Source organism: Podarcis raffonei, chromosome 6, assembly GCF_027172205.1.
Source record: "Podarcis raffonei isolate rPodRaf1 chromosome 6, rPodRaf1.pri, whole genome shotgun sequence".
Classification (NCBI taxonomy): domain Eukaryota; kingdom Metazoa; phylum Chordata; class Lepidosauria; order Squamata; family Lacertidae; genus Podarcis; species Podarcis raffonei.
Genome location: NC_070607.1, coordinates 68,616,134 through 68,629,461, shown reverse-complemented (window position 1 = coordinate 68,629,461; position 13,328 = coordinate 68,616,134). Strand labels below are relative to the sequence as shown.

At 38.6% G+C, this 13,328-nt stretch overlaps 1 protein-coding gene across 7 annotated transcripts in view; it reads right to left on the bottom strand.

The window, feature by feature from the left end:
• CEP250 (centrosomal protein 250) overlaps positions 1-13,328 on the bottom strand; it is a 133,247-nt gene that overhangs the window by 14,966 nt on the left and 104,953 nt on the right. For all 7 annotated transcript variants that reach the window (XM_053393799.1, XM_053393795.1, XM_053393793.1 and 4 more), the window contains 12 exons: positions 12,785-12,883; positions 12,106-12,258; positions 9,100-9,278; positions 8,421-8,603; positions 7,909-8,053; positions 6,506-6,652; positions 5,134-5,364; positions 4,223-4,416; positions 3,584-3,711; positions 3,322-3,491; positions 1,438-1,617; positions 741-875 (listed from right to left, as the gene is read on the bottom strand). In XM_053393799.1, the coding sequence (XP_053249774.1) occupies positions 741-875; positions 1,438-1,617; positions 3,322-3,491; positions 3,584-3,711; positions 4,223-4,416; positions 5,134-5,364; positions 6,506-6,652; positions 7,909-8,053; positions 8,421-8,603; positions 9,100-9,278; positions 12,106-12,258; positions 12,785-12,883 (1,944 nt within the window). The remainder of the gene's footprint in view (positions 1-740; positions 876-1,437; positions 1,618-3,321; positions 3,492-3,583; positions 3,712-4,222; positions 4,417-5,133; positions 5,365-6,505; positions 6,653-7,908; positions 8,054-8,420; positions 8,604-9,099; positions 9,279-12,105; positions 12,259-12,784; positions 12,884-13,328) is intronic.

Below are 13,328 nucleotides of genomic sequence, written 5' to 3'. Positions count from 1 at the left end.
CAGTCAAAAATCAATAAATGACAATAAGATGAACAACTATGAAACAGACATAAAATGCAAATTTCAATATAGCATATTAACAATCATAGCAAGTATCTAGGGGAAATGTAGGGCATAATTAAGGATTATACTCTACAAAGAGAAATGGGGTTCATGAGGAGCATGCAATGAAAGATAAAATCTTTGCACTGGCATCAAAATGAACTCTAAAAAAAGAAGAAGGTGGCAGCTTTTGGATATAACTTACTCAAATTATATTGGAAAAATGGAGGGCAGAACAAGAAAAAGCTGCAAGTAGCTTCATTGGGTAAACTTTTGTGTAAGGATTTCATATATGCCTTTGTTACCAAATGTAAGCCAAAATTTGATAGGTGCTAATAAGATGCAATTTTGCATTAGAATTAGAACCCATCTTCTTGCTTTTGGTTCTATCACACGTCACAACTTTGGAAAAATGCAGGAACTGTCTGAACCTTAATTAACAGACATTCAACAAGCAGTTCTTCAAAAATGAAGCAACTGAATTATCAAATGTGGTTGGGTTGGGCAAGAGTTCTGAAATCAGTCATGTGCACATAATCCTAGGAAAACTTTTCATACACCATGTAATTGGTCCAAACTATCCATTTATTGAGCCAACTTTCTATCATGTTAATATACTTTATTTCATATTTGCTCCATAGCTTTCTGCTGGATTCTTGGTAGATTTCATAAGCTTTTCTGCTCTGGTCTACTCCTACCTGCTCCCTCTCTTTATTCTTCTTTATTTCCTGATGGAGATGATCTAGCTGCTGGCAAGTACTAGTGAGTTCCTGTTTTGTTTGGAGGTGAAACTCTTGTAATGATTTCTTCTCATTCTCTTTTTCTAGCAGCACCTAGATATTAGCAAGCAGAGAATTTAAAACATTCCAGATGAACTCCTAACTGATCAAAAGATTGGAGCAGGTCCCCTGGGAGGAAAGATTACAGAAAATGGGGGCTTTTTTGTTAGAGAAAAGGTGAATAATGAGGACATGAAATAGATGCATAAAATTATGCACGGTGCAGTATAAGTGGATAGAGAAAAGCTTTTCTCCTTCTCACATAATACCTAAAATACATCATTTCTCATACAACACCTAAGCAATCCTCATATAATACCTTTAGGCATAGACATAGCTAAGGGGAGCAGTTGCCTCCCCCTAACAAGTAAATCAATAAAAAATACTTAACTATCTGAGGTTATCCCCCAACATAAAGCCTGCCTCCCCAACATAAAACCTGACCACGCCCATGCTTTTAGGATACCTAAAAGATTGTCTCACCCTTTATATACAAAATCCAATCATGCTCTGCGGGAGACAGCCTCCTGCAGATACCATTCCATCACAAGGTCCCAAAAGAGAAAGGCAGGAGTGGGGGGATGTCTCTAGGTCAAAAGCACCTGTCAAACTTTACCTCTTGCTTGGCATTTTCAGCCTTAATGAGCTCGTCTTCCATATGCGTTTTTACAGCAATGACCTCCTGTTGTAGTTCCAGCAGCTTCCTCTCATAGACACTTTCACACTCTTCCTTTTCCTTGACTATGCGCTCCAACACCTGCTCCAGTTCTAAACGGTGGCGTTCTCGTTCACCTTCCTGGAAGCATTTCAGCCAATTCAAATAAATGACCAAAAAGAAAGGAAAAAACAGTCCCACTTCTAGCCACTGATTTAAGGTAAGGTTTACTACTTACCTTAGCAGATGCTGTGTATAGTGTTATGAGTTTTGCTTCTGGGAAGGATATTTATCAAACTTGGCTCTGAGAGTAATAATTATCACCTATGGGTACTAAATGAAGGTTTCCTATTAGTCACTGGCCTATGGAACTGGCAGACTGTTCAACTGGAATGCCAGTCCTCCTTTCTCTGTGCAGCCATGCCAAAAGGGTGACTGTTTACAAACAGCATCTGCTTGAGCTCCTAGGGGTTTCGAAGACTGGGAAATTTGGTGCTTGTGGCTGCAGACATCAGCTGCTGTTCTCCTAACCACTGGATGTGGCATAAGCTATGCCGGAGGCACTGTGAGCTCTTCTTGGCAGAATTTTGTGCCTTTTATGTGTGTGTATGAGGTGGGGAACATGGAATGGATTAAGAAATATCATGATTTTTCCAGTTTCCAAATGTTACTTGGTGCTTTCCAAGCCTAGCTAATATGAAAGATTCATGAGTAACACTGCAATAGATGGGTGTGGAGAGCTGTTAGGGACTTTGTTGCAACAGAATATTTTCTCCATTTTCTGCGGCTGTTATATGTTTGATGTTGAGGCAAGCTAAAATACAAAATAGCTAGGCGTCTGTGCAAAGTTGGATGTAGCAGAAGCCAAATTAGTTGTACCACAAGGTTGCCAGGCACAGATTTTTCCTGAACTGAACGATGCCGGAAGACTGGGAGATTTAGGACTAAAGTAAAAATTATATGCAACAATAATACAAGCACCTCATGAATTTGTTTTATATTGAAAAACACACTAGAAGTAAACAACAACAACAACAAAGAGTAAAGATTTGGGACAACATTTTAGACATGACATATCATGCAACTGGAGGCACAAATGCACACTCACAACTACTCCAGATCCATTTAACAAGGCAGCATACTATTATACCCATAACACTAACTACGATGTAGTGGATAGTATAAGGAAGCTACCCACCCCTCCCCTCCATTCACTACAACATGGCCTATGTGCATGTCAGGTATTCAGAGCTCTTCAAACACTTTAATAACATTATATCACTAATATTTTATCAGCTAAGGCAGAGAGAGCATCCTGATGCAGATGTATAAGAGAACCACAGTTTAGGGATCAAGACACTGGACCATTATGTGTACAAAACACCTCTCGTCACCTCTGCTAAGGTTTGCTGTAATGGGAAATTCCTGGCAATCTAAGGTAAGATTCTTATTTCTGTGTCCATCAAAACCTGGCTTCCCCACCTTTCCTCCCCCTGCATCTGTCCCACACCAATTCTACTCCAGAGTGTTAGGGGTTCCCCGAAACAGATTTAGAGGGTGCCCAGGGAGAGGAGAGGGGGGAGCACTTGATTGTGCACAGAGATATCCTTGAGCTGACAAACAATTCACCTTAGCACTATGCTGAAAACAACCCATCCGAAGCAAGGTAGTTTAAAAGACTAATAGTTTAATTAGTACAAGGCATAACAGTTGAATGGAAAAGTAAGTCTTGGTAATCATCTGGCATTTTGAGCCACTTTATTAATTCTATCTTCTGCTCAATTTCCCACCCCCCCCCAAAAAAATTATATCATGAATTAAAGAGGTGACCATATGGTTGCTTACCAACTCTTGACGCAGTGTATTAACTTCCTCCTTATGTACAATTTGACAGTGGTCAAGCATTTCTTGGTACTTCTGCTCGGCCTGCAAGAGCTGTTGTGCTTTTTCTTCCTTTTCTTGCTTAAATTTTGACTTTTCAGCTTCCAGTTCAGTGCAAAGGCATCTCACCTCTCCTGTAAGAATAAACACAGAGCAGGAGTCAGACATGAAGGGAGGATGCTCTGTTCATACTACCTTTTGCTGGAAGCCTTTGAAAACATCTTACCTTGTATCACTTCTTTGGCCTGGTTGATTGCCTGGATTTTCATTTCCAGTTGACCCTTGGTAACTTCCAGGTCAGACACCTGCAGCTGAGCTTGAAGGAGGCTTGATTCCAGAAGATCCTTCGTTGATCTACAAATTACATATACAGAATTGGTGTGACTTTAATCTCTTGCTCATGACATGATAAATGTAATCCCAGCAAAGCCAGTTTGAGTACCCTGGAAACACTATGAACAAAAGGAGGCCATTCATTTGTAGCAGTGCACCAGTCAGTTAGAGTCTAAATATACAGACAACAAGGACAACAATCACAGGCCATTTGTCATGCTGATACAAGAAACAATGTCTGGAAGAACAGAAATACTATTAAGTGTAAGTTTTGCAGCTTTATGGAAAACAGCCTGTCAAACTGTGTGCAGGATTTCAAACTTGGGCTTGACTTAAACATTTCTCCTGCTGTGCATTTGTTGAATTTCTTTCTGCAGATGTGGAACTATTTCTGCCACATGGTTGAACAGCCAAGACACAAAAAGCTGCATAGTCCTCTGATGGAAAGTCATCTCTCAGAATCCAGAGCTACAATGATTGCATTAAACAATTATTTGAATAGGCAAGGCCCTTCTCGTTGTCAGTCTCTTACCTGTACTCTGCCACTTGCTCTGAAAAACTCCACCTCTCTCGTTCAACAGCCCCTAGTCGTACTTCCAATGCGGCTTTCTCACGCATTAATGATTCCTTTTCTTTGGATGTCTTGGCCAGCACCTCTCCAAGACGACTTGACTCCTGATGTGCATGCTCCAAATCAGTACTAGATGTCTCATGCTGGTGATGAGCCTATGAAGGAGAAAGAAAATCAATTTATAGCACAAGGTAAAGCTCTGTCACATTAAGCAATAATGCACTGTAAGAAGAAATAGATCTATAGCTTCTTTTGAAGGATAGAAAATTGTTTTCACAGAAGAGATGGAACTGCCTAACTGCACATTACAAAGAAAAATGGATCTGTTACAGATGGACTGCTATGGAGAAGTTTGATTATCTATACACAGGAGAGAACCAGAGTACAAAATATATAATTGCCTGAAGCCACTGCACTTAATGTTTTACTGTGACACTTCACCGGTGGCCAGATTTTAGAAAGAATGTGTATTGGAAAAGAAGAAAATCTAGATGAGTGTTACAATGGCTGCAAAACATACTTTACCCAGAAACACTTATGGAGTATAAATAAGATTGAAAAGATTGTCTTATGCAAGAATAGTAAAATGAACTTTGTGATGAGCAGCACTAGCTACTGAAAAGGTTCCTAGAATCATAGAATTGTAGAGTTGGAATCATCTAGTCCAACCCCCTGCAATGCAGGAATATGCAGCTGTCACATATGGAGATTAAACCTGCAACCTTGGTGTTATCAGCACCACCTTCAAACTAACTGAGCTATTCACTGTTCAAGCAGAATTCCATAATCTAACTGAACCCAACTTCAGAAGCACAACACTGCTGCTGCCCAATGTCCATGCAGGATAACTCAAGTCTGCTGCTAACACTCACCTGGCTCAGCTTCTCACAAGTCTCTTTCTGTTCATCTCTCAGTACTCTTAACTCTTCCTGTAAACTTTCCTGCATTCCCTCAGCCTTGTGTAGCAACTGCTGTAACCGAGTCTTGTCTGCACTTAGTTCCTCATTTGTTCTCGCCATTTGGTTGAGCTGTTTCTGTGAAGAGGTCCTTAGTCTTTCCAGGTGATCAACTTTGTCCAAAAGTGCCTGTTTTTCCTGCTCCATCTACATTCAAGGAAATGGAAGGAACTGATAAAGGAGCAGCCTTCAATGGGCCTATTCTGGCTTAAAGACCAGAGGTACCCCTTTGTCTGGAAAAACTATACAACAAACTTCTCCCACAATTGGATGGTAAACACTCAAGTCATTCACTTCATCAGTATCACAGAAATTTGCAAACAAGGGACAAATTCATTAACCTTGTTTTAAAATGTTTTATAGCTTATAAATCTATTGTTAATTTTTAAACATCAAAATCCTCCAATTTGAAAACTAGATGGGAAAGACTTAGAAGAAATTGATTATGTTTTATGGGAAAGAATATGAGAAAATATTTCCTTTTTGAGCTAATTCTGCTCGTGTACAAGAAAACACCTTAAAGCTAACCCACAGATGGTACCAGCACGCCATGTTACTAAGTAAAATAGGCAAAAATACCTTTCTACAATGTTGGAAAAATTGTGGGGATAAAGGAACATTTATACACATGTGGTGAGAATGCCACAGATTAAAAACTTCTAGTTAAGGGTATTTTAGGAAATGGAACAAATTACTTCTAAATTGATTAGTTTATATGCGAAAATGGCACTATTTCAATATCTGCAGCTGAAGCAAATTATCTTTGATACAGAGACTTAATTATGCATCTTCTAACTGCAGCACTTCTTGCTCTTGCAAGGCACTGGAGGATATGGAATGCAAACATATGAAATTTGGTATGCTTATTGTTTGGGCCTTTATCTTGATGGGAAAGTTGACAGATAAAGTACAAGAAAGAAGACAACATAAGAATCTACAAAACTTTTACAAAGTGTGGTCCACTTTTATTTCATTTGCAATGAAGAAAAAACGTTTGTATAGGCCATGGGAACCTGTGGAACAACATTTTTTAAATTGACAGCTATTGAATTTATGTTTCAGTTTATTACTACTAATACAGCTGGACATAGTTGGGGTTGTTATGGGGGGAACTGTAATTGATTGTATGATTGTTTCTATATTCAAAATTAATTTTAATTTTGTTTTAAACAGCAGCCTTCCTTTCCCCCGTTCTGAATAAAATGCAACCTACATATTAGCAAATTCCTTACATATATTTTGTAGGCTGCACAGAATAAGAATAGTTCAGCTGCAACAGTCTTCTTACCTTCAAGAGAAGTTGATTCAAACTCACTTTGTCCAATGCTAGAGCTTCATTAAGGGCACTCATCTTTGCAACTGCATCATGAAGGTGAGCAGTTTCTGCTTTTAGCTTATTGTGTGCACCAGTTAACTTTGCAAAGGACTGCTCAGCCTTGTGGACCCAAAAACACAAAACAAAGAAATACCAGTCAATAAAAGCAGAATAAGACTTGCCCCTAACTTTGTTAACTTACAATAAACCATATTTTATCATGCTGTCCAAATGGACTTTCCTGCAGCAACTTCTTGCACTCCCTAAAAGGTTGTCCCTGAAGGTGAGGAGACACCTCCCCCCGAATAGTATGTAGGGCTTACAGCTGGATATTTCAGATTCCCCATTGAGGAAGGTCAAATGCCTCCCACTCACCAAAGATCCCTCACCAAAGATTCACTCTCTGAAGCCATTCAAGGCAATGTGTTGTGTCTTGTATTAGTCACAGTCAGAATACAGCCTTTGAAATTAATGGACATAGCTAACTTAGAACAATTAATTTCAATGGCAGCACTCTTGAGTAAAACTTAAGATACATACATATTTTTTAAGAAAACTTCTATCCTCAATGCCTTCCTGTGGCATGGAACCTTCACTGAAGGTTCTAATGGGGAAAAGACTAGATTAATATTTGTTGGATTATTTAGAATATATCCTCTCATTCTTCCATTATGTCACTGGTTTTCCATCAGTATGTTTCCTTTTCTTCCTTAAATAGAAACCCAACAATTTTACTAATGTATGAGTATGTAGCTTAAATGCCATGGGGAAAAACCTCTTCAGATTGATCATGAAAAAACCTTTAGCACCGTTTTACTTAGACTGGAACTAGACATTACACATTATTTGCTGAACTTTCTCCTTTTTCTTTTCTTTTCAAAAGAAGTTCTGACTTTCAGTGGAAGAATGGCTGCAATGGAGCCAGGCAGGAGAGAAGGAGGAAAGTTGCAGCTGTTCCTGTTTTTAGCCTCCCAAAATTAATCAAAGGTAAGTTATAAAGAATTGCCCCAGATGCATAAATTTAAGCCATATAGCCAATATACATGCACTAATGTCAAATGCTGCTACAATGTTGTTTCTCCATAACTGTCCTTCACAGGCTTTACTAAACCATGGGGAAAGAGATGGGAGCATGTGGTGGCCAGGAAACATGGAAACTTGCTGTGGGAACTGGATTTGCAGCCCAGCCTCTTGTCCAGAACAGGACAATATCAGAATTTTGAATTTTTTGTAACCTCTGTTATGCTCACTGACCACCACTTTACAGCAGTTTAATGAACATGCCAGTGTCTGTCTACAGTGAGTGTCTATGGAGTTTCCTGTTCAAATTCAACAGTGTGTTTGGCTACTACTAGGAAAAGAAAATGTAACTGTACCTGTTCCAGCGCTGTAGCAAGTTCATGTTTTTCTTGTTTCACCAGTTCTCCATCAAGGTGAGATTTTTCCAGTGCTTCTTTCATGGCTACCAACTCACTCTTTAACAATGAATGCTTTCCTTCAAGAGCATCTCGGTCTTCCTGACTGAATGAACACATACACTTATTTATTTTAAGTAGTGAAGTACATGAGAGCTCCAAAGCTTAACCGGGGCTGCAAATTTCATTTTCTACCATAAAAGTCCTCACACAGCACCATGTATATTTTTTTGCAAATTTCACAAATGCTATCCAGAGGGGCTCATTTTTAAAAGTGAAATTGGCAGAGCCCATACTCAGTCCTGACAAGAGGGTGAAGACAGTGCAAAGCTTCCAAATTTCCACAACCTTCATAAAATGGAGGATTGTTGTAAGAACTGGGTTTGTGAACAGCTCTTGCCAGCTTCTCTTTTTCCTGTATTTCCCTAGCAACAAACTTACTGCCCTTTGGGGAAAAAAGACAAAAGGCTCACATATATTCTCTCTCCCGCAGCATCCTTTCCAATTGATGCTGCTGTTCTTCTTTTTGGCCATCCACCATGTCTCCTTTCAGCTGTAGCTCAGTATTGCTTCGGCGCAAGTGCTGGACTTCCTGTTCCAAGACTTCCAGCTGTTGCTGTAATTCTATCTTGGATTTATCCAGGGTGACATGGTCACTGAGAAGAAAAAATCTCCAGTTAGAGAAAAACAAAAAACAGAGATACACTGCAAAGTTTCATTGCACTTGTTTAGCTACTACTGACTGAGCATCCTCCTTTTCCTATCTGGTTTACTGGAGAATACAGGGAAATGAGGACACCATCACATCTGAAAGGCAGAGTGACTTCTTGAGTACTGTCTCTCTCCAACCTGTGGATGCAAACTGCCCCAGGCAAACTGTGAAGAGCCCAGACCACACATGAAGGTTTATTCACAACTTAAGTAGGTGCTTCAAATCCAGAGAGATATTGGGTTGCATCCAGCTAATTGCTACTCAGAGTAGACCCATTGGAAAAAACACTTGTCCATTAATTGCAATGGATCTACTCTGAGTAGGACTAGCACTGGAGACAACCTACTGACTTGAGGAAAGCACACTGCAAGCCAAGAGAAGCATATGGATCTATTTTACAATACAAGCCTTTAAAGATTGGGAAACATTACATGTCTGACCTGCGGTAAGTCTCCACCATGGACTGCAGATGCTGTAGTTGGCTAATGAGTGTGTCTTGCTCTCCTTCTAGCTGCTCAAGTTTTTGTCTTAGGAACTTACAGTGGTCTTTCTGCTGCTCTTGTTGCTTCTCCAGGGAGCTGACAGAATTTTGACTAGACAAGAGTTGCTGTCTCAGGTGCTGCAGAAGAAGGCAAAATATAATGATTAGGGGGAAAGTGAGAGACTGAAGGGGTATTATATACAGACAGAGGTGGTTAAGCATTAGTCCTCAGAGAAGCAGCAGCTGAAGACTGATGGAATGTTATGTACAGGTAGAGAAAGTTGTAAGGTTGAGGTCACCATAAACAGAATTCTGGTGACAGCAGTAGTTCCAGCTGCGTGGAAAGACACATTCATTACCCAGATCCCAAACCAATAATTTTACAGACCAATTTCATTATTGAACTGTGATTATAAACTATTTGCTACAATCTTGGCTAGTAGATTGAAAAGGACACTGAGTCAGTTCACAGAGACCAGACCGACAAATGAAAGACAATATAAGAAATGAAATCAATTTACCTGGAAGTAAGAAATGAAAAACAGGCTGCCCTAATCTTTCTAGATGTGGAGAAAGCTTTTGACAATATTTCATGGTCATTTGTGATTAAGGTTCTAGAGAAAATGGAAATAGGTAATTCTTTCCTAGCAGGAATTAAAGCAATCTATACTGATCAATCTGCAAATATATTAGTAAACAATATTTTTTCAGATAAATGCCAACTAGAAAAAGAAACGAGACAAGGCTGTCCCCTATTTCCACTGTTGTTTATTATGACACTAGAAATATTGCTTCAGAATGTAAGGAGAAATAGGGAAATTAAAAGTATTGAGGTGGGATGTAGAGACTGTAAATTAAGGGCATTTGCTGACGAGGTGGAGTTGACACAAGAACAACCTTTGGAGAGCATTCCCAAAATGTTAGAAGAAATTAAAAGGTTTGGAGAAGTGGTGGGTTTCAAGATAAACCCATATAAAACCAAAAAGTTGGTCAAAAACATGGATGATCAGTCGATAATTTTTTTAGAAAGGATGTCTGGTTTAAAAATAAGCAAAAAAATTAAGTGTTTGGAAATCTGGCCGACAAATTCCCAAATTCAACCTATTTGAAAATAATTATATTTAATTGTGGAAAGGGGTTAAGAAAGAGTTGGAGATAGGGAAAGTTTCATTCTCCCCCATGTTAGGTAGAATTTCAGCCATTAAAATGAATATATTCCCTAGGATCCTGTTTTTATTCTGATCTAATCTGACTGTAAATAATCCAAGCTGCTTCAAAGAATGGAAAAAAGATATTTCTAAATTCATATGGCAGGAGAAAAAGCCAAGAATTAAACAAAAAATTCTGATAGATGCAAAAGAAAGAGGAAGCTTTGCCCTGCCAGACCTGCAACTGTATTATGAGGCAGCTTGTTTGAGTTGGTTAAAAGAATGGATTGTATTGGGCAATGCAGACATTTTAGATTTAGTAGGCCATGATTTAGAATTTAGCTGGCATGCATGTCTTTGGTATGGGAAGGCTAAAATTTATAAGAGTTTCATGAACCACATTCTTAGAAAGAATCTGTATAGAGTCTGGGAGAAATACAAAAATCTGCTGGAAATAAAAAACCCTTTATGGCTAACTCCCATCGAAGCAATTACAATTAAGAGAATTAATATGGATAGACAATGGGAGACTTACAGGGAACTGCTGAATTTTACAGGGAGGAAACCCAAACTGAAACCAATGGAAAACTTAAGGAAACAAGTTACGGATTGGCTACAATATCAACAGACACACAATATGTTTAAATTAGATTAAAAGAATGGATTTCTGGACCAAAGCACACAATTTGAAAAAGAACTTTTACAAAATAAGGGTAAACTTCTGTCTAAAATGTGTAATTTTTATTAGAATGGGAAACAAAAGACGAGCTTATTAAAATTTCAATGACACAATGGGCAATAGATATAGGACACAATATAGATTTCAACCTCTGGGAGAAACTTTGGGGAAATGATCTGAAATTTATTGCATGTTACTCACTAAAAGAGAATTATTTATAAATGATCCATAGATAGTGTTTAACTCCAGATAGGTTGACTAAGATCAGATATGCGGTGGACACGTAAAAAGGTAAAAAGTTTGTTGGGAAATGTTTATAATGAGTTGAAAAAAATGTTTAAAATTATTCCCCCCCCCCCCAAAAAAAAAACTAGAGTCCTTTTTATTGGGAATAACCCAGACAGAAATTCCAAGGTGTTATAAAAGGTTATTTATGTATGCAACAACTGTGGCCCATGTTCTGTTAGCCCAAAAATGATAACTGAGCAAGATCCCAACAAAAAAGGATTGGCAACTTAAGTTGATCGAATATGCAGAATTTGCAGATTTAACACAAAGAATAAGAGAGCAAGAAGAACATATATTTAAATAAGAGTAGAAAACATTTATTGAATAAATGGAAAATAACTGTACACAGCTGGCATCATTAAGATAAATTCAACAGTGTGAATAATATTTGACTGATGTAAAGGAAGAAATCTGAATGGTTATAGTAAAATATGCAGGAATGTATGACATGTAAAATGAACCATGGAAGGAGAAGAGGGAAATCAATGGGTATTTTAAAGTTTGCAAAATGCTTATTTTGAAATGTAAAACTGAAAACTTAATTAAAATTATAATAAAAAAATAAAGAAGAGAAAGTCGTAAGATTGGACATAAGCAGAATGCTCATGGGGAAAAGGAATGATTAGAAAAGTGGAAAGAACAAATCACCAATGCAAGACCTGTCTGGGAAAGAAATGACTGTCAAAACCAGCTTGAGGGAACTAGGAATACTTATTAACAGGAAGAGGAAGAGGTTGAAATTTATAAGGCAGAGCATCAAAGGCAGAGAAAAGTGCTATACGAGGTGTGGAGTTTTACTACTGGTGATGTGAAAGTCTTACTGGCAAGGGAACCTCTGAAGTTCTCTCACCTGCACTTCATTGCTTCTCCTAGTCAGCACCTCACGCACCAGCAGGACAGCCCTCTCTGGGTCACCAGGGTTCAACTGCAAGAAGCTACAAGGCTCAGCATAGTTCTCATCCTGTGGGGTGCCAATCGTTGCATCACTCTCATTGATTACTGCCTGAAATCCAAGACCAACATTACTTTCTCAGTTCTGTACAATCAAAACACTGCACCTCACTACCTATTTGTCTTTCACTTCTGCTGGAAAATAGTGATCCACTGCATTTTCAAGGATGGGAAATTATGATGATGGGGCAGAATACAACCCAGCAAAATCTAGGATAACATAATCAGCCAAGGAAAACCAACTTTTAATAAAATAATAATAATAAATAATAAATAATAAATAATAAATAATAAATAATAAATAATAATAATAATAATAATAATAATATCATCAGGGCTTAATTTGTGTCAGGCCTTACCAGCACTTAGCCCTCACAAAAGTTTAAAATCAGTGTTTTTAAACACTGAAATACATGAACAAATGGAAGTGCCCCAAGCAGGTGCAAAATATGTAAAACCTGTGTTTAAAGTTTAGATCATATGTTTATACCACATCTGCTTTCATTAATTTTGTTTTTAAATACTGACATGGGAAATTCTACAGAAGCAACATGAAGACAGATTCCAGTTAGGTCTACCTCAGTTATTTCTTTTATCACATGCTGAAGGGAAAGTATCTCTTCATGTGTATTATTGCTCAGTGATTGTTCATATTCTTTCCGCAAGCGATCAGCCTCCTAGAAAAAGAATAAGGGAGATTAAGAGGGAGCTACTGCCCACCTAGCAGTTCGAAAGCATGTCAAAGTGCAAGTAGATAAATAGGCTCCAGCAGGAAGGTAAACAGCGTTTCCATGCACTGCTCTGGTTTGCCAGAAGTGCCTTAGTCATGCTGGCCACATGACCCGGAAGCTGTACGCCGGCTCCCTCGGCCAGTAAAGCGAGATGAGCGCCGCAACCCCAGAGTCATCCGCGACTGGACCTAATGGTCAGGGGTCCCTTTACCTTTACACCTTCTTCCAGAGGTGCAATTCCCTCAGACATAGCTCATATTTTAGAGCACAGGTTTAAGACGAGTACTGAATGACAGCATCATATCAGTGGAGTGTCTCCAAATGCCTGCTACGTCACTAACCAGAACTAAGATGCCAAAGAAAATATGTAAAAAAAAGTCTGTCTATAGGC